At 41.9% G+C, this 18,464-nt stretch overlaps 1 protein-coding gene across 7 annotated transcripts; it reads left to right on the forward strand.

Moving 5' to 3' along the window:
• The first annotated feature begins 1,935 nt into the window (after positions 1-1,935).
• Positions 1,936-18,285, forward strand: znf185 (zinc finger protein 185 with LIM domain). Of its 7 annotated transcripts, none has more exons than XM_026330681.1 (28): positions 1,936-2,073; positions 2,903-2,963; positions 3,228-3,345; positions 3,432-3,539; positions 3,636-3,662; positions 3,918-3,977; positions 4,085-4,132; positions 4,218-4,289; positions 4,371-4,451; positions 4,632-4,682; positions 4,806-4,928; positions 5,014-9,087; positions 10,568-10,642; positions 10,852-10,932; positions 11,710-11,769; positions 12,345-12,395; positions 12,500-12,547; positions 13,124-13,189; positions 13,461-13,526; positions 13,669-13,731; positions 14,020-14,127; positions 14,349-14,396; positions 14,720-14,755; positions 15,505-15,573; positions 15,657-15,731; positions 15,831-15,896; positions 16,887-16,992; positions 17,701-18,285. In XM_026330681.1, the coding sequence occupies exons 2-28, from the start codon at positions 2,954-2,956 to the stop codon at positions 17,800-17,802; spliced, it is 5,892 nt and encodes a 1,963-aa protein (XP_026186466.1). In that variant the 5' UTR covers positions 1,936-2,073; positions 2,903-2,953; the 3' UTR covers positions 17,803-18,285. The 7 variants fall into 7 exon arrangements, with proteins under 7 accessions (XP_026186466.1, XP_026186467.1, XP_026186469.1 ...); XM_026330682.1 differs by having other exon boundaries at positions 13,464-13,526; XM_026330684.1 differs by having other exon boundaries at positions 13,127-13,189.
• Positions 18,286-18,464: the final 179 nt, after the last annotated feature.

Genomic DNA, 18,464 nt, shown 5'->3' on the forward strand with positions numbered 1-18,464 from the left:
TGCACCATAGCTGAGAAAGAAAATAGTGTCCAGGTAAAGCAAAAAAACGGAAGAATTACACTAAACACACCAAAACTTTAGATGGCACCCATTTGATAAGTCAAAATACATATTTTTATGTGGGCATTTTGACACATAACATAGACAGTTACATTGAAATTCAATCAGTATCTGTTTCAATGTATCTATGGGCATTTGTGTATTGCTTTAGGAGACTTCACTTGTGATTCATATGGAATTAATGTTTGGGGTCTACATATCTACCATAGGCGTCTTATTCTCACACGCTTTTATGACAAATTCCAAACATAATCTAACCCCTCTCTCAATACTGCAGTAACTGAGCCACACTGGTATTAGATACTATATATCATCAGGATGGCATGTGTTTCTACAAGTTAAGCAAACTGCTAGAATAGTCTTCAGGTACAGTCATTGAATACAATAATGGGATGGGCAGAGAAAATGAAAATGCATGGTGAGCTACAATCCTTCTGTTTCCACATTCCATCTGTCACTTGGCTATTTTAAAATTTTGAAACTGTTTAACTGGAGTAATTCATCAAAATCAGTTTTATTGCCAAGTATGTTGAACACACAAAGAATGTGACTTTGGTACAGTGGCTCTCAATGCGCTTGTCATAAGTCAATAATATATATACATGTAGAAAAATCAAAAAATAAGTCTGAAGTAGAAGGAAAAAGGAAACGTTAAGTGTACAGAAGACATTTCAGATTTTCATAGTGTTCGTGTTTAGGTCTATTGCTCAGCTGCTACAGAAGTTTGTCTTTTCTGGGTGAAACATTTTTGTCATTCCCTGTCTTGGTGTGGTGACAACAAGGTGGGGGGTAAGTTCAGATACTTTGCATTCTCATTTTAATTCTACGCCAGCAGCACCCTTATGATTCACTGCTAGAGTCAACCACCAAGCAAGGCTGTTGGACTGGTTTCTAGTTCAGGGGAAAGCGGGATCGAGGTAGAACCTTTATACTTGGCTGTGCGCTCACCAGGGTGAAACTTTGGCTCCTACACTTGCTAATTTCCTCTTTCACCTATCTTTTCTCCACATATTGCGAAATCTATTCACACCCATTTCAGATTTGAAAAGGCTCTATAAATGTATGCACAGCATGCATGAGATTGATTTTGTTGTTGTACTGAAACAGTGGTTGGTTGATCTCCATGTTGTGTTTTCAGTGAGTTCGTACTGTGGCCAATTGTGTCAGAAAGTGCTCTTTGTTGCCAATTGTTGGAGAAATTGTCGGGCAGTTGCTGAGAGCTAATCATTTTTCCTCGCTTTCTCTTATACAAACAAGATGTACCGCAACTTGAACAAACATTTTGTTTAGCATAGGCTTTCATCTGCCTTTGTGTCTGCTCTAAGTACTCCTAGACTTAAAATCAGTTATGTTTTTTTTCCTCAAACTGATCATGTAAGAAATTTGAATGTCAGATCCCTTTCAAACCTTCATTTCAAAGATTCAGTTCAAACTCAAATAAAAAAAAAATACTAATGCCATGTAGGATTATATGTTATTATAGTGGTGTGTGGACAACTATCTGTGGTGTATGGTGTTCTTATTCTCATTTTAATGATGTGTGTGCTTTCTGGGTTTTCCTACCCAGTGAGCATGAGCGTTCTCACAGGAGATGTTGCTGCGAGTCATGTCATCTAAGTGTGCCATGCAGCGCACCGTGTCATCCCTCTTCCCTTTGCCTCGCTCATTCTTAGAACTGCTTGTCAGCCACCTGTATGGCAGGTATGTGCTTGCTGACTCCCATGAACAAAGCACAGATATAGTAAACAAAAATTACTTCTTAGCAACCTCTCTCTCTCTCTCTCTGTCTCTGCCTCACACACATACACACACGAATAGACAAACACATACTGCTCCACCCAACATCTACCTTCCTTGACTGGCTGAGCTTGTTAATGCTCACGCCCGTACCTGTTCACTAGCTCAGCGACTGAGACACCTGTCAGACAGAGAACACACTCAGTGGGACACACGATCGCAGACTCTAGACCGAACTACGTGGACGTTGCTCTGCTGGATAGAAAGTGCTGATAGGTGAGTTATTAACAACAGGATTTAGATAATACTTTCTATAACATTCAATAATCAGCAATTTTAAGACCAAAATGTGTTTGTTGAAAGTATAAACAGCTGACTGGGAGTGTTTACTCTAATTTTTCTGGGTGTTTCCCTGTCAGTGAAGTTGTCTATCCAGCTCCCTTTCCATTGCTTTTCATTAATCATTTATCTCATGTGGACCAGTGTGCTAAACCCAGGGTAAATACTCCTTCTAAGCCCTCAGCGTATTTGTTCTGTCACTAATATTCAGGACAATATCCTCAAGAGATACTGTGGCAACTTGCTTTAGAAGGAGTGAATTCACAGCCCCAGGAGTTTTACAAGTTTTATTTGCATTTGAATTTGGCAGCACTCTGCACTTTTGCATAAGCTGTAGTCTCTGCCTACTTTCAGATAAGGCAACACTCATCAGTGTTTCATTAGTGTTTTCCTTTTCTTAAGTTCCTTCGGGAAGTGGGTTTGCCTTTGAGCAGTTCACTTTTTTACTGTAAATAACTGAATAGTTAACTAATTTGGATATGTGTGGAAAGACGCAATATTTCCCCAATCAAATAAATCATTCTCTGTGAGTATATTTTGTGTCTGAACACAAGGGATCATATAGAATACGGCAGATGTTTTTTTAGAAGTGGTAGAACAGGAAGAACTACATGTCTCACTGATGAGACAGGAATGCTTTGCAGAGCACATATTCCTTACTGGGAGGGAACATAGTATCGGACGGACCATTTGAAAACACAGTTTTGAAAACACAGTTTTAATTCAGTCTCTGTCATTGTGGTGTCAATATCTTTTTTTTTTTCAGACGACCTGTAAAGAGAACAGAAGAAAGAAGAGAGAAACCTCTAGAACAAGCATGTCGAAAGGTGAGCAAGATCTGATTGATTTCACTGTGAGATAACGTGTTTCCTTCTTTAAAAGCATAGGGTGTGTTTTTGCACCGGGCTATTGACTCTGCAGATTCTGTCATTGCTCTAAATTTCTGCCTAAACACAAGTTGTTGATTATGTGGTGTCTGACTCATGACTTCTATGAAGCAGACTGTGATTAGGATTTCAGGATGCAGCCTACAGTGAACCATAATGTTGTTTGTTATGCGGATATGTGACATACACGTGTTTGTGTCTCAGAGGGGGGCAAATCAGATGTGTTTCTTACGACCAAAGTGCGGACCAAACTGAAGGGAGATGGCAGCTGGTTGCAACCCCGCGGTGAACTTCAGAGTGAAACCGCAGAGGAGAAACCCTGGTAAACCACATGTTTAAATAAAGTTCTGAGCAGGTTATCCACCACTATATGAAAAGAATGTACCAAGATCCTGTGTATCCATGCAGGGTTGCAGAAGTAAGAGCCAGGCGTTTGAATGGAGACCCAATTGAGAGCAGTTCAGTGTCTTCACCAACACAGTCCGCTCCGCCACCCAATAAGTCTGAGACAGAAAGGTAAATATTCAGATGTCTCATGGATATCTACCAGGCACTTTGAATCCTTCCATACAACATGACTTTGCTGATAATGAATCTCTGTTTTGAACTTAGCCTGCCATCATCAGGATATCTGATCAGGTACGACTTGACTCATGAAACTATGAAATTAGTGTCAATTTGTTTCAGTATTTATTCACTGTACAAGTATAAGCAGAAGTTTAGCAACATTAACATCTGGAAAAGCTTAAGTAAGTGGTCACTTTCTGGCTCACACAATTAGTCAACCAATTCGTAACTAGAAAGTCACACCTTACCCAAGGACAAAGATGGATAACAGAATTTTCTACTTAAGTTATAGGTTAAAAGTAAGCTTACTTCTTGTTTTTTGTTCAGAGGTGTTTTCACTAAACTAGACAACGCGCCTGCGTCGCCCACAGCATCTAATGGCTTCAGGTAAAAACCCTAAATTGAATAAGCAGAGTTAACAATGTGACCAGTTATACACTTTGATTGACATCTCTGCTTCACACATTGATATTGTCTATTTTTTTCTTTTACAGTGGAACAACCCAGTTCACCAAAAAGCCTTCAGCGAGCTACAAGAAAATGTGAGCAGGCACAAATCGGTTAACTACTGATAACTGAGTGAGAACATATTTCCAGGAAGTTTAAATGTTTGTTTCTGTTTCTTAGAGCCCCCCACACTATGAGGTCTGGTTTAGAGAAGCAGGAGGGCCAGCTTAGCCTGGATGAGCAGGAGAAACGGTAAGATGCTCCCCACACAAATAACATCATCACATTCCCAGGAATGAAATTAAATGAACATTATATTGATTCATTTTACAGCACGGAGGCAGCCAGCAATGTTCTGAAAACATCTTCAGTCAGACAACGGTCTTATGTGCTTTCTGCTGCAAAGAAATATGAGTATGTATTGTCTAAGTGACTCTCTTCCTGCTAATCTTAACACTCAACCTGTTGGGTGGAATTGTTAAGTCATAGGGTAAAATAAGTGTGTTACTTATTTAAAAATGGCGCATTTAAAATTTTTATAAATTGTCATATTTTATGGAGGTATTTCTGAAATACATTTGTTGAAAATCTCAGGTCTCAAGAAGCACCACCTGAAAACAGTAGTTCATCATTTGTGGCCAAAAGGTAAAGGATCCTTCAAATAAAAAACATTTAAGATTCAAGTTTGTGATCATATCTTGTCTGTCTGCTTTTATGTGTGCATGGACAACTTGCATTCAATCGTGTGTGCATGTGGGCTTTGTCCAGGGTGGAGATTACAGATGATGATGAGTCTAATACAACTCCAGCACCTGCTTCCTCTCTGCCTCCCTCCTCTGTTGTCCCTGTCACATCTGTTGCCTCTGTGTCTGAGCCCAAACCAGGGAAAATGTGAGTCTTGAGTCATGTTTCTATTTCCAGTGCAACAACTGACTTTTGTTGCTTAATATATATTTATTATATATGTGGTTTACAGGGTTGTTAATGAACCAGTGGCTTCAAAGATTACACCAGTGCCTGTGAAAGAAGACCCTGCACCAGTGTCTGTTAAAGCAAAAGACGCATCTGCCACCCCGCTAGTTAAACTTACCCCAGCATCACCAAACCTAATGTCACCTACTCCAGCAACTTCTGGCCTGACCCCTGTCCCAAAATCAACTGCTCCGGTGATCCCTGCCCTGACTTCAACTGTCCCGAAATCACCTGCTCTGGTGACCCCTGCCCCCACTTCAACTGTCCCGAAATCACCTGCTCTGGTGACCCCTGCCCCCACTTCAACTGTCCCGAAATCACCTGCTCCGGTGATCACTGCCCCGACTTCAACTGTCCCGAAATCAACTGCTCCGGTGACCACTGCCCCGACTTCAACTGTCCTGAAATCACCTGCTCCGGTGACCCCTGCCCCCACTTCAACTGTCCCGAAATCAACTGCTCCGGTGACCCCTGCCCCCACTTCAACTGTCCCGAAATCACCTGCTCCGGTGATCACTGCCCCGACTTCAACTGTCCCGAAATCAACTGCTCCGGTGACCCCTGCCCCGTTTTCAACTGTCCCGAAATCAACTGCTCCGGTGACCCCTGCCCCCACTTCAACTGTCCCGAAATCACCTGCTCCAGTGACCCCTGCCCCGTTTTCAACTGTCCCGAAATCACCTGCTCCGGTGACCCCTGCCCCGTTTTCAACTGTCCCGAAATCACCTGCTCCGGTGACCCCTGCCCCGATGACTTCAACTGTCCCGAAATCACCTGCTCCGGTGACCGCTGCCCCGTTTTCAACTGTCCCGAAATCACCTGCTCCGGTGACCCCTGTCCCGTTTTCAACTGTCCCGAAATCACCTGCTCCAGTGACCCCTGCCCCGTTTTCAACTGTCCTGAAATCACCTGCTCCAGTGACCCCTGCCCCGACGACTTCAACTGTCCCGAAATCACCTGCTCCGGTGACCCCTGTCCCGTTTTCAACTGTCCCGAAATCACCTGCTCCGGTGACCCCTGCCCCGTTTTCAGCTGTCCCGAAATCACCTGCTCCAGTGACCCCTGCCCCGACGACTTCAACTGTCACGAAATCACCTGCTCCGGTGACCCCTGCCCCAACTTCAACTGACACAAAAACACCTGCTCCAGTGACCCCTGCCCCAACTTCAACTGGCACAAAAACACCTGCTCCAGTGACCCCTGCCCCGACTTCAACTGACACAGAAACACCTGCTCCAGTGACCCCTGCCCCAACTTCAACTGGCACAAAATCACCTGCTCCAGTGACCCCTGCCCCAACTTCAACTGGCACAAAAACACCTGCTCCAGTGACCCCTGCCCCAACTTCAACTGGCACAAAATCACCTGCTCCAGTGACCCCTGCCCCGAGTTCAACTGTCACAAAATCACCTGCTCCAGTGACCCCTACCCCGACTTCAACTGACACAAAATCAACTGCTCCGGTGACCCCTGCCCCCACTTCAACTGACCAAAAATCAACTGCTCCGGTGACCCCTGCCCCGAGTTCAACTGTCACAAAATCACCTGCTCCAGTGACCCCTGCCCCGTTTTCAACTGTCACAAAATCACCTGCTCCGGTGACCCCTGCCCCGACAACTTCAACTGTCCCGAAATCACCTGCTCCGGTGACCCCTGCCCCGAGTTCAACTGTCACAAAATCACCTGCTCCAGTGACCCCTACCCCGACTTCAACTGACACAAAATCAACTGCTCCGGTGACCCCTGCCCCAGTGTCAACTGACACAAAAACACCTGCTACGGTGACCCCTACCCTGACTTCAACTGACACAAAAACACCTGCTCCGGTGACCCCTGCCCCGACTTCAACTGACACAAAAACACCTGCTCCAGTGACCCCTGCCCCAACTTCAACTGACACAAAAACACCTGCTCCAGTGACCCCTGCCCCAACTTCAACTGTCCCAAAATCAACTGCTCCAGTGACCCCTGCCCCAACTTCAACTGTCCCAAAATCAACTGCTCCAGTGACCCCTACCACGACTTCAACTGACACAAAAACACCTGCTCCAGTGACTCCTGCCCCAACTTCAGCTGACACAAAAACACCTGCTCCAGTGACCCCTACCCCAACTTCTGCTGTCCCAAAATCAACTACTCCAGTGACACCTGCCGCATCTTCAACTGTCCCAAAATCAACTGCTCCAGTGACCCCTGACCTGATTTCAACTGACACAAAATCAAATGCGCCAGTGACCCCTGCCCCGACTTCAACTGACACAAAAACACCTGCTCCAGTGACCCCTACCCCAACTTCTGCTGTCCCAAAATCACCTGCTCCAGTGACCCCTGCCCCAACTTCAACTGACACAAAAACACCTGCTCCAGTGACTCCTGCCCCAACTTCTGCTGTCCCAAAAACACCTGCTCCAGTGACCCCTGCCCCAACTTCAACTGACACAAAAACACCTGCTCCAGTGACCCCTGCCCCAACCTCAACTGTCCCAAAATCAACTGCTCCAGTGACCCCTGCCCTGACTTCAACTGTCCCAAAATCAACTGCTCCAGTGACCCCTGACCTGATTTCAACTGACACGAAATCAACTATGCCGGTGACCCCTACCCTGACTTCAACTGACACAAAAACACCTGCTCCAGTGACCCCTGACCTGATTTCAACTGACACAAAATCAAATGCGCCGGTGACCCCTGCCCCGACTTCAACTGACACAAAAACACCTGCTCCAGTGACCCCTACCCCAACTTCTGCTGTCCCAAAATCACCTGCTCCAGTGACCCCTGCCCCCACTTCAACTGTCCCAAAATCAACTACTCCAGTGACCCCTGCCCCATCTTCAACAGTCCCAAAATCACCTGCTCCAGTGACCCCTGCCCCATCTTCAACTGTCCCAAAATCAACTACTCCAGTGACCCCTGCCGCATCTTCAACTGTCCCAAAATCAACTGCTCCAGTGACCCCTGACCTGATTTCAACTGACACAAAATCAAATGCGCCAGTGACCCCTGCCCCGACTTCAACTGACACAAAAACACCTGCTCCAGTGACCCCTACCCCAACTTCTGCTGTCCCAAAATCACCTGCTCCAGTGACCCCTGCCCCAACTTCAACTGTCCCAAAATCACCTGCTCCAGTGACCCCTGCCCCAACTTCAACTGTCCCAAAATCAACTGCTCCAGTGACCCCTGCCCCAACTTCAACTGTCCCAAAATCAACTGCTCCAGTGACCCCTACCACGACTTCAACTGACACAAAAACACCTGCTCCAGTGACCCCTGACTTGACTTCAACACTCCCAAAATCAACTGCTCCAGTGACCCCTGTCCCGACTTCAACTGACCAAAAATCAACTGCTCCAGTGACCCCTGCCCCGACTTCAACTGACACAAAAACACCTGCTCCAGTGACCCCTGCCCCAACTTCAACTGTCACAAAATCACCTGCTACGGTGACCCTTGCGCCAACATCAACTGTCCCAAAATCAACAGCTCCGGTGACCCCTGATCTGACTTCAACTGTCCCAAAATCAACTGCTCCAGTAACCCCTGCCCCAACTTCAACTGACACAAAATCAACTTCTCCAGTGACCCCTGACTTGACTTCAACACTCCCAAAATCAACTGCTCCAGTGAAAACTGCCACTACTTCAACTGTCCCAATATCAACTGCTCTAGTGACCCCTGACTTGACCTCAAATGTCCCAAAATCAGCTTCTTCACTGACCCCTGCCCCAATACCAACAGTGACCCCAGACTTGACTTCGACTGTTCCAAAATCACCTTCTCCAGTGACCCCTGCCCCAACTTCAACTGTCTCAAAATCAACTGCTCAAGTGACTCCTGACTTGATGTCAACTGTTCTAAAATCAGCTACTCTGGAAACACATGCCCAAACTTCAACTGTCCAAAAGCCAGCCGCCCTAGTAACTCATTCAGCTGTAGCAGAATCAAGGGTACTAGTGACCCCTGCCCTGACTTCTAATGTCCCAAAATCTTCTGCTCCAGTGTCTACTGTAACAGCGATCACAGTGAAGACAGAACCAAAACCAGAGCTAGGATCTGAACTGTCTCCAAAGCCAAGGTCAGATTTTCACCTATAATCAATGTAGCCACATATTGTAGCAGTGTATGTGATTTACTACTAGATTAATATAATTAATTACATTTTAGGTTCTTCACTTGAGTATTTCTATTTCATGCTATTCTACAGTGCTACTCCACAATATTTCAAAGGAAGATGTATTATTTATTCAGTATGTTTTATTTCACAATTTTTCTTGTTAGTAACATTTTATATTAAAATTACAGGGAAGATGAAAATGGCTGTGCTTACAATACATTTTTAACAAGATAAAATTATTCTGTTATAATGCCAAAACATTATTTTGAAATCACAAGATAAAATAACCCATTACCTCAAGATAACAAAGCTTGTTTTCTCAAGATAATGAGATAAATTATCTTGTTGGTATGAGAAAACAAGCTTTGTTATCTCGAGGTAACGTATTAATTATCCTGTGATCTCGAGATAAGAAAAATTATTGCAAACACGGTCATTCTCAGCTTCTGTCAATGGAGGTTTTTCAGCTCTGAGTGTTTTTACTTTTGATACTTTAAGTACAAGTTCCTTACATTATTTTTGTATTGCTTTTAAATACTTCTTCCAGCACTGCTTTCCGCATAACATGTTTCATTTTTGTCGTAATTGAATATCATAAAACTAAGAATAAGCAAAGATTTGAATGTGCTTTTAGGTGATCAAGTGTATTTTTGTGGTATGTGTTGACACACTCACAGCTTTGTGGGGCACTCTCATTTTCTCACTTTTCACACAAGGTCAACCAGTTACTAGAAAAAGAAAAAAGACGAAAGCAGCAGAAAGCAATATAAATAATAATAATAAAAGAAGATTACCATAGCAGTAACATATTCATGCCTCCAGCTGTAAAAACAGGCCATCTGATAATGAAAGTTTATTTCCTCTGCAGAGGATAGGTATATATATAAAATAAAAACAACAGCTCTCCTCATTAATGTCATAGCACGGTTGGCAAGAAAACAGATAGTGGCTAAGTGCCACTGTGTTCACTTCATAGTAAACACAAAATAACCCACATCTCCATTTTAGGTGCCTAGAATTACCTTACACAAGAGGGTTACCCAAATTAGCCTTGATTAAATGAGGCACTTAAACAAATATTATAGAGATGTGTGTATACACTATGTGCCAAAGCAGGTGCACAGTATTTTTTTTCTCCACTGTTTTTATCTCCACTGTTGAAAAGAAGCCAGCTCAGTGCTCAGCAACTCTAAACCAAAACAGATGATCTCTTTTTCTCTAAATGATGGGTTTGATTTAAAAAAAAAAAAGTTCTGATTGTGCAGTTAAGCAGCCCACCTGACAAATCTTCTGAATATCATCCACAGGGTGGCAGTGTTGGACTTTTAATGATTTCCTTTCCTCTACCTCAACTGGCTCCGAAATCTCCTCTAAATCCTAAATACCCCTTTGTTCATCACTGTCTCCACTTCCTCTTCCTCTCGTCTTTTTGCTTCCACAGTCCAAAGGCGTCAGCAGAACCTGTTCCCCCCAGCCCAGGACGCTGGAGTGAGGATCTGAGTAGCAGACTAGACAGGTATAGAACAAGCACTTTCCCACCCAAGCCTCAAATACAGAATTATTTGAAGAATTATCCTTTCATCAGTGGAAAATCAATAAGCTCCCTTGTCAGTAGCAAGTTGATGCATTACCTCAACTTACCTTGCCCAAGTTGGATATACAGTTTCAAGGGAGCTTGCACACAAACTTTGCTCTGTGTTTGACTTTTGTGTTTGATGTCTTTAGTGAGGCAAAACCAGCAAAGACCAGTGGCAGCCTGGATCTCCTGGCTGACGATCTCATTGCAATTAACACACAGCCACTCAGGTGAGAAAGAGACTGACGTGGTGGCTTCTGCTCCCCATCCCTCCCTCTTTGTGTACCATTAATTCTTATTATTACAGATGAAGGGACCAAAAAAATAATCCAGCTCCCTGAGGTTTTAATAAACCCCATCCACCTCACGTTTGATTCATAAATCACGGCTCCTCGCCTTCCAGCATTCTCTTTTAACCCATGCTCCCTATTAGATAGAAACACAGTTGTAAGCTTCCTGAAGTGACTAATACTTTAAAACAGAAACCACGTCTTATCTGAGGAGCGACTGGAAATAGGAGAGAATGTTCTGTATTGATTAGTATTGCGGCTTTGTTTTGCCTCCGTCAGCCTCAGCATGCAGCGAAAGGAGGAAAAGCATACAGGCAACGAAACACAAAGGCAGTGAGAGATGACAGGCTGCTCTTAAACAATTATCTATATAACAGAGCTGTTCCTGCTTAGTAATGCATTCTGTTCACATCTGCCTGGTAATGATTTATACTAACTCTTTCTATCGCTGCATTGTGTCTCTTTGCCCACCAGCCTCGCAGAAACAGTCACTATAACCACCAAAACTGTCATCACTACTGACAAAAGTTGAGAAAGCACTGAAAGAAGTCTGTTCTGGACTATATTCATATTCATGCTTGTTAAATACTTGATTGGATTTCTCGCTTTTCTAATGGACTTGCATTGTAAATACTGTATGAGACAAACCACACTAACCTTTATTTGGACTCTTTTCTCCTCCTATCATGCCATTCATCCGTACCTCTGCCTTTACAGGAAAAAGGACACTGCAGATCGCTGGAGTTCACGTGTGACAACTACAGCCATTGAATCCCGGTAGTTCATTTACTGCTATGTTACATACGGGCTAGTGCTATAATATATCTTTGTTAAAGGCTATGTAATAGCCATGTTAATGTAAGATGGATAAGTAATAGTTTAGCCAAGTGACAGTGTGAAAGATAAGTCAAAACCTCTTCTAATGGGACTGAATTGTCAGATTATCAAGCCATTACAATGCAAATCAACTTTAATATGGTTAACAAAAATAATTGTCTATAGGAAAGATTTCTTGTAGCTTTAATATTTGAAAACAGATTTGCTAATAGTAATGACTCAGCTAGTCAACTGTTAGTTTCATTTTCATTGACTGGAATCAGAGTTCATTTCAGGTGAAGAAAACCTGCAATACATTGATTTACCCATTTAGCAGCAGAATAGTTTTTCCATTTGTCGAAGACATCCAGATTCTGATTTTGATTGAGTTTGGCTCCTGGTTCCTCTATGTTTCTGTTTACCATTCAAACTGCATTAAATCTTTCCATTATGAGTCAATGTGATCAGAATTCCTCTGACACAAGATGGGCCATGCTGACAATTGAGAGTGAAATCAGTGTGAAATTGTTTTTCAGCTCGGCTGATCCGTTTGATCCATATCCGATAGGGACCACATCCCCTAACAGGTAATCATATTGGTTTGGAGCTGTGACTGTTTTCCAGCCAGCCAGATAGCATCTCAGCATGCATAATGCAACAGTTTCTGATTATGAGCCACTTTTCTCTATAGCAGCTCCTCTGACCTGCTCCAGCCCCTCACAGATATTTCCATCAACAGGTACGTGAATGATAATGAAAATTCCCCTTTTGCTCTATTGCAACCTTTGTTTGTAGCAGTGATTGTGATCATGTTACTACATAATATCCTCATTACTGCAACTGCTTCACTTTGTAAGTTATTGCAATAATTGTTATTCATCAGCAGCAGCTAGAAATGGGCACAGTAGCTACAATACCTCTTATTGATATGCTTATGTTGATTTGTGTGTCAACCAAATTCATTTAGAACGAAGAGCCAAAGCCAGAAATAAGGTCCAACTATTTTCTGAAATTGAGCTAAAAATGAAATAAGACAAGGCTGTTTTTTTCTCAAATGGACAATCTGTTAGTCAATTAGAAAGAAAATTCATTGGAATTTTGATAAACTCTGAAATCGTTTAAGTCATTTTACAAACAAAAATGCCAAACATTGTCTGATTCCATTTGTTAATTGATCATTTGCTGTTTTACTTAAATACTGTAATATTGAATATGTTGGGTTTTGCACTGTTAGGTAGGCAAAACAAGCCATGTGTAGACAGACTAAGAAAATAATCCACAAAATGAACTGATAATCCCAAATTTGACTCTTCAGCAGTCGGCAGTCATGGACACGCACGTGGGAAACCAGCACAACTGAGGAGACTAGCACAGAAAAGAGGTGATGACACAATTCATTTCACTGTATCACTTCCACACAATGCAGGCCACTATGCTGTTTTTATTTTCCTTAAATACTTTAACATTGAATATATTGAGTTTTGCACTGTTAGATGGGCACAACAAGCCATCTGTAGACATAAGACTGGGCTCAGGAAAATTGTGATGGACATTTTCACTCACTCACTCTTGCCATTTTCTAGGTAAAACAAATAATAGACTAAGAAAATAATCCACAAAATTAACTGATAATCCCTAATTTGACTCTTCAGCAGCCGGCGGTCATGGACACGCACGTGGGAAACCAGCACACCTGAGGAGACTGGCACAGAAAAGAGGTGATGACACAATTCACTTCACTGTATCACTTCCACACAATGCAGGCCACTCATCTACACTTATCTACATCTCCATTCACCTACATGCACCCAACCACACCCATTATGTGCTAAAAGCCTTTCAATATATGTCCCCTTTAAGCCAAGAAGCTGAACCAGAAGAACAACCTGAAGATGAACATACATTGATCAAGTTTGAGAGAAAGTGAGTCATCTTTTTTTATTAAAATCTCTCTGGGTGCATATCTGCTCCTTTCCTTCCCATAACCTCCTTCCATAGTGAAGTAACCAGGCTTTTACAGCATCTACTCATTGAGCCAGATGACATTGTGCAGTGATACTGATAAAAATAGGTCAGATATATATTTGTTACAACTTTACCTCACAATGGAGGTAAACAGATCCCTCTTCATCCTTTATTTATTCCTTTTTCCAGTATACATAGTTAAACATTTGTGATCCTGTCATGCTGCAATATTTTGTTTTGCTAAAGGTCCACGGAAAATAGCTCCCCATGGGCAAAGTGGACGTCACCCACTGTCTATACTGTCACATCCACTGCAGGCGAGGAGTCGGATTCGGTGGAGGAGGAGGAGGAAAGGTATGTCTACTGTTGCTGAGCTCATTCAATGCCTATTAAAGCACTACTATTTTTTCTATTTTAGCAATGTGATTATAGCACCTTAAAATTCTGTGGCTGTCGACCATTTAGCTGAAAACAAGTTAAATATCAACTTGTTATTTTTTACTTTAATACTGTCACTATTTCAACTGTGCCAGACTAATAATACAGCAATATCCTCTGTCCCCCCCCTTTTGTAGCCCTCCTTTTGAGGAGACGAAGAGAGTCACTACCATCACCACCATCAGGTTGGGAAAAACCTTTGAAATTTTTATGAAAGCTCCCACCTTATAATCAAAAGCTTTTGGAGATTTGAGGGAACTGATAATATGAGACGCATGTAGGTGGTGTTTACAGTTACAATGAATGGGAGGAGGGTTCAGGATGAGGCAATGCTACAGCACAACAGAAAACAGACCACACCTGGGCAATAAAGCCTGACCTCCCTGGGGCTTTGTGTCAAAAGCTTCATACTCGTATAAAACTCGCAGACTTGTTGTTCACTGGATAGTGTCCAGCTTATTGACACAGCCTACAGTAAACGTCTAATATAGCTTTCCATTCTTTCCAGGGAGAAATACAGTGAGCCAGAGCCCGCTATGGATCGGTAAGTTTATGATCTTGTTAATGTCAGACGGAGCATAATGTGAGAATGTTTTCTCCAGAGTGTTATATTTTCTATTTGGTCTGTTGATTTTCTTACTTTTTGTAAAGGCACTTGGCTTTAAGCTTGAGTTTTTGGTCTTTTCTGAAACGTTAAACAAGGATGTGGTTGAAAGTTAAATATAAAAAAAGAATTAACGTTTTTCTATCGTTGGATCAAATGTTTAATTGAACTTAAATTAGCCAATAGTTATCTAATGTTAAGATAATCTGGGCTTGTTTTACACTTACACCTACTTGCTTTTGTCTCTGTGCTTGTAACACAACAGTTTCAGTCAGGGGTTGAAAGATTTAGGCCAACCCCCATGGGAACGCATCTTTCTCCTTAATACGATCTAAAGTTACCTGCCACTCCCCTGTGACGCCTGGTTATACAGTCTCTTGTCTCGACTCTGTTACTGAAGTGAAATGAGAAGATCTACTCTGCCATTGCCTTTCAATTCGGCCTCATTTCCTTCCCTCTAATTATCCGTCTCCAGATGTCAGATTAATGATGTGTATTAGAGATGTCCTTTTGTCAAATCACAGCCTGTTAAACCACATGCCATTAACAAGCAGTGGCAGAAAATGGTTATCTCCTGAGTTACATTTGACAGATGTTGAGTCCTGTATAACCCATCACACGGCTGTCATCGATGAGTGAAAGATGATGAAAGACGCTGCAGCGCTCTCTCTCTCTCTTTTTTTCTCCAGTTATGGAACCTATTCCAGGACTGTGGTAGAAGATCGACGTGTCCAGACACCAGAACCTGAGACCAAGAAGTGAGTGATTTTACAAAACTAGAATAAATAACGACAACTCTATTTTAACTATACATATTAAATCGCTATTTTCTTAACTCAAGGGGGGTCGTATACGTGAAGGAGTATGTCAACACAACAGAGATGTCCTTGTACAACGCCAGAGACACAGCTGATCGGTAGGTCTTCTCCTTGCTTTCCTAATAAGATTACTGATTAAACAATGCTGCTAAATAAAGATGATTATTTGATGATTTGCCTTTTTCTTGTTTCCATAGTGGGTCAGATTATTTGACATCAAGCTCTGTCAATTACTCCTACAGCAGCCCCTCCACTTACTCCAGGTAATAACACAATCTCTTAACCTGTATTAAACCTGATCTAAACCTGAGCCCTTTCTCAATCTAATCTGTTTTTATCGTTAGCTCCTCAGATGACTTTTCAGCTGCTTTTATCAATTTCACATAAAGTGGCAATACGACTGCATCTTTCTTTTGAACTGACATTTTAACTCCTCTCTGTGGTTACACGTTGACTGACAATTCAGATCCTCCCAAGTCTAAGGTCTTAACCTTTTCACAAAAAAAAAAAAACCCAAACCTTCCACTGTTTAAAAACTGCTTACCTTAACTATCAGTGCTTTTAACCCTCAGCGGATGCTTAAGTTGGTATCTTCTGTCATTTTTTCATCAGTAATACACTTTAACCAAATCTTTTAGAAGTTCCAGCTCAATTTAATACTTTCATGACGACATTTCACCTCCTTTCAGAGTTTTCACTTCAAGTGTAACATTAAATCCACTCAACACTCACACGCATACATGGAACGTACACTTCAAATGAAACCTGAGCCTCTTTTTCGCATTTTGATTTTAACTGCCACGTTTGTATTGAGCTGCCACTTCAACAATTTAAATGAATATATGCTATAATTCAACTGCACACGTACATTTTCTTTAGGAAATAGTTGGTCTTATTTCCACGATGCGTCAGATTCTCCAACATCAAGCTGTCAGTTACTCTTACGACATCTGTTCCGCTTACTCCAGTTAGCACCATAGACCTCTGAAGCTGTGTTAAACCAGCTGTAAGCATGAGCCCTTTCTCACGCTACTTTATTTCCACTTTTAACCAAAATATGATGCACGCAGCAGGTCAGAAATTCTGCCAAGCCTGTTCATTAGTGGGAGCATCAAAGGATTATTTACACTTACTAAAATCCCTCACACTGCACTGAAAAATGTCACAGGTTATGTAACCAGACATATCTGTGTTTGCGCAAGAGATGTTTGAGTCAGTGGCCAAACAAAAATGTCTATTTGTGTCTTCCCCAGGCCCTCGTTGTCATCCACCTGTACATACTGTGGACAGCAGGTGGGCAATGATGCCAAGATCACCATTGAGCATCTCAATATCAACTGCCACCCTGCCTGCTTCAAGGTAATTCATGTGTCTGCTCTGATACAATTCTGCTTGAAATACAATGTGGTATTTACTGGCCTGGAAAAATGTTGGCTATATTTACATGTCCTTGATGGGACTGACCTGGAAAAAGTTTAGCTTTTGTTTGCCTGAAAAGGAGTTTTTGTACAATATGTATATTCACCTGTTTTGTTAAGAGTTGGATAAGCAGCTTAGCATAAATAGTGTGAATGGGGGGAAATCTAGTTTAAAAAGGTCACCTACCAGCTTAATAAAAAGCCAAACATTTTATATATGGTTTGTGCCAAACAGAGCACTGCCTACAAGACTCAAAAATGTGACTGCTTGTGGTCAAGAAGTAGTCTGTCACATTGCCCCCTGTAAAACGTTTTTACACTCAAGCAAGGCAAAAGGTTTCTCATGCTAAAGTGATTCGAGGGTGGTAACAAGGCAGCCAATAAGCTATTTCCCAAATTATTGAACTATTCCTTTAACATTTATAATAAAAACTTCAAAAACAAATTACATTTTGCTGTTACACATTGTCAGCCCATGCATCAAAGCTTTAACCGGTTAGGCCTAATTGTGTTTTCAAAGCTACAACAGTTTTCTGAATTGTGTATTATGGAACATGACAGTTTTATTACAGATGATAAAAACACTGCTCTCCCCTTATCTTTTTCTTATTATTACATATTACATGTTCTAAACGGATCATTTTTGCAGTGTGATGTGTGTCATAAGCCAATGGGAGACCTCCTTTTCGGCATGTTCCTACATGGTGGGAGAGTCCACTGCGAGAGCTGCTACTCCAAAGCCAGTGACTGATTATGGAAGCTCTTCAGCTGCCTCTTACCCCCACCGTCTTCCTCTCATCTTCATTTGCATATAAAGTGAAAACTGGTCTTTCACAAAGTTTCAGCTGTGTTCATTCTGAACTTAGGAATGCTGTAGTTTAGGGAGATCAAAAGGACACCTATAGTAACCTGTAGGACATATTGTTGATTTTTACATTAGGTGAAGTTTTTTTAATATCTTATACAAGCTTGTTTCTGTATTTTTTTTCTTTTCGTTTTTCCTGGTGGTGAAAGCTGTATCTGCCTAGACTATGAAGGACATGTCTGTACAATATGATGTGCTGCATATTATAACTGTGAACAGACCAATACGGGCAAGTGGGGTACAATGTTATATTTTAGCAAAAAAATGAATTTGTTACAATAGGTTCTTCTTTTGTCCTTGATATAAAAATAGTCAAAATAGTGTGTTCATGTGTATGATGCTTTAACAAAATAAAATAATTTTTATGATTCTGGTCCAAATGTGATACAAAGGTAGTGTGCAAGTAGACACACAAGACTGTCATGAAAACTCAAGCAGTTACATGTTTCAGAAAAGCATGATTAAAGTATTATTGCACATAAAGTTAATCTTAGCATCATCCATCCATCATCTATACCCCCTTATTCCTATTTAGGGTCACAGGGGTC

The sequence above is a fragment of the Mastacembelus armatus genome, chromosome 10 (genome assembly GCF_900324485.2).
Source record: "Mastacembelus armatus chromosome 10, fMasArm1.2, whole genome shotgun sequence".
NCBI classification, from domain to species: Eukaryota; Metazoa; Chordata; class Actinopteri; order Synbranchiformes; family Mastacembelidae; genus Mastacembelus; species Mastacembelus armatus.

What these genes read in the sequence shown, in the direction of transcription:
- znf185 (XM_026330681.1), top strand. An exon ending in TCAGCGAGCTACAAGAAAAT is followed by an intron (nt 4,133 to 4,217) that starts GTGAGCAGGCAC and finishes TCTGTTTCTTAG; the next exon opens with AGCCCCCCACACTATGAGGT. An exon ending in ATTAACACACAGCCACTCAG is followed by an intron (nt 10,933 to 11,709) that starts GTGAGAAAGAGA and finishes CTGCCTTTACAG; the next exon opens with GAAAAAGGACACTGCAGATC.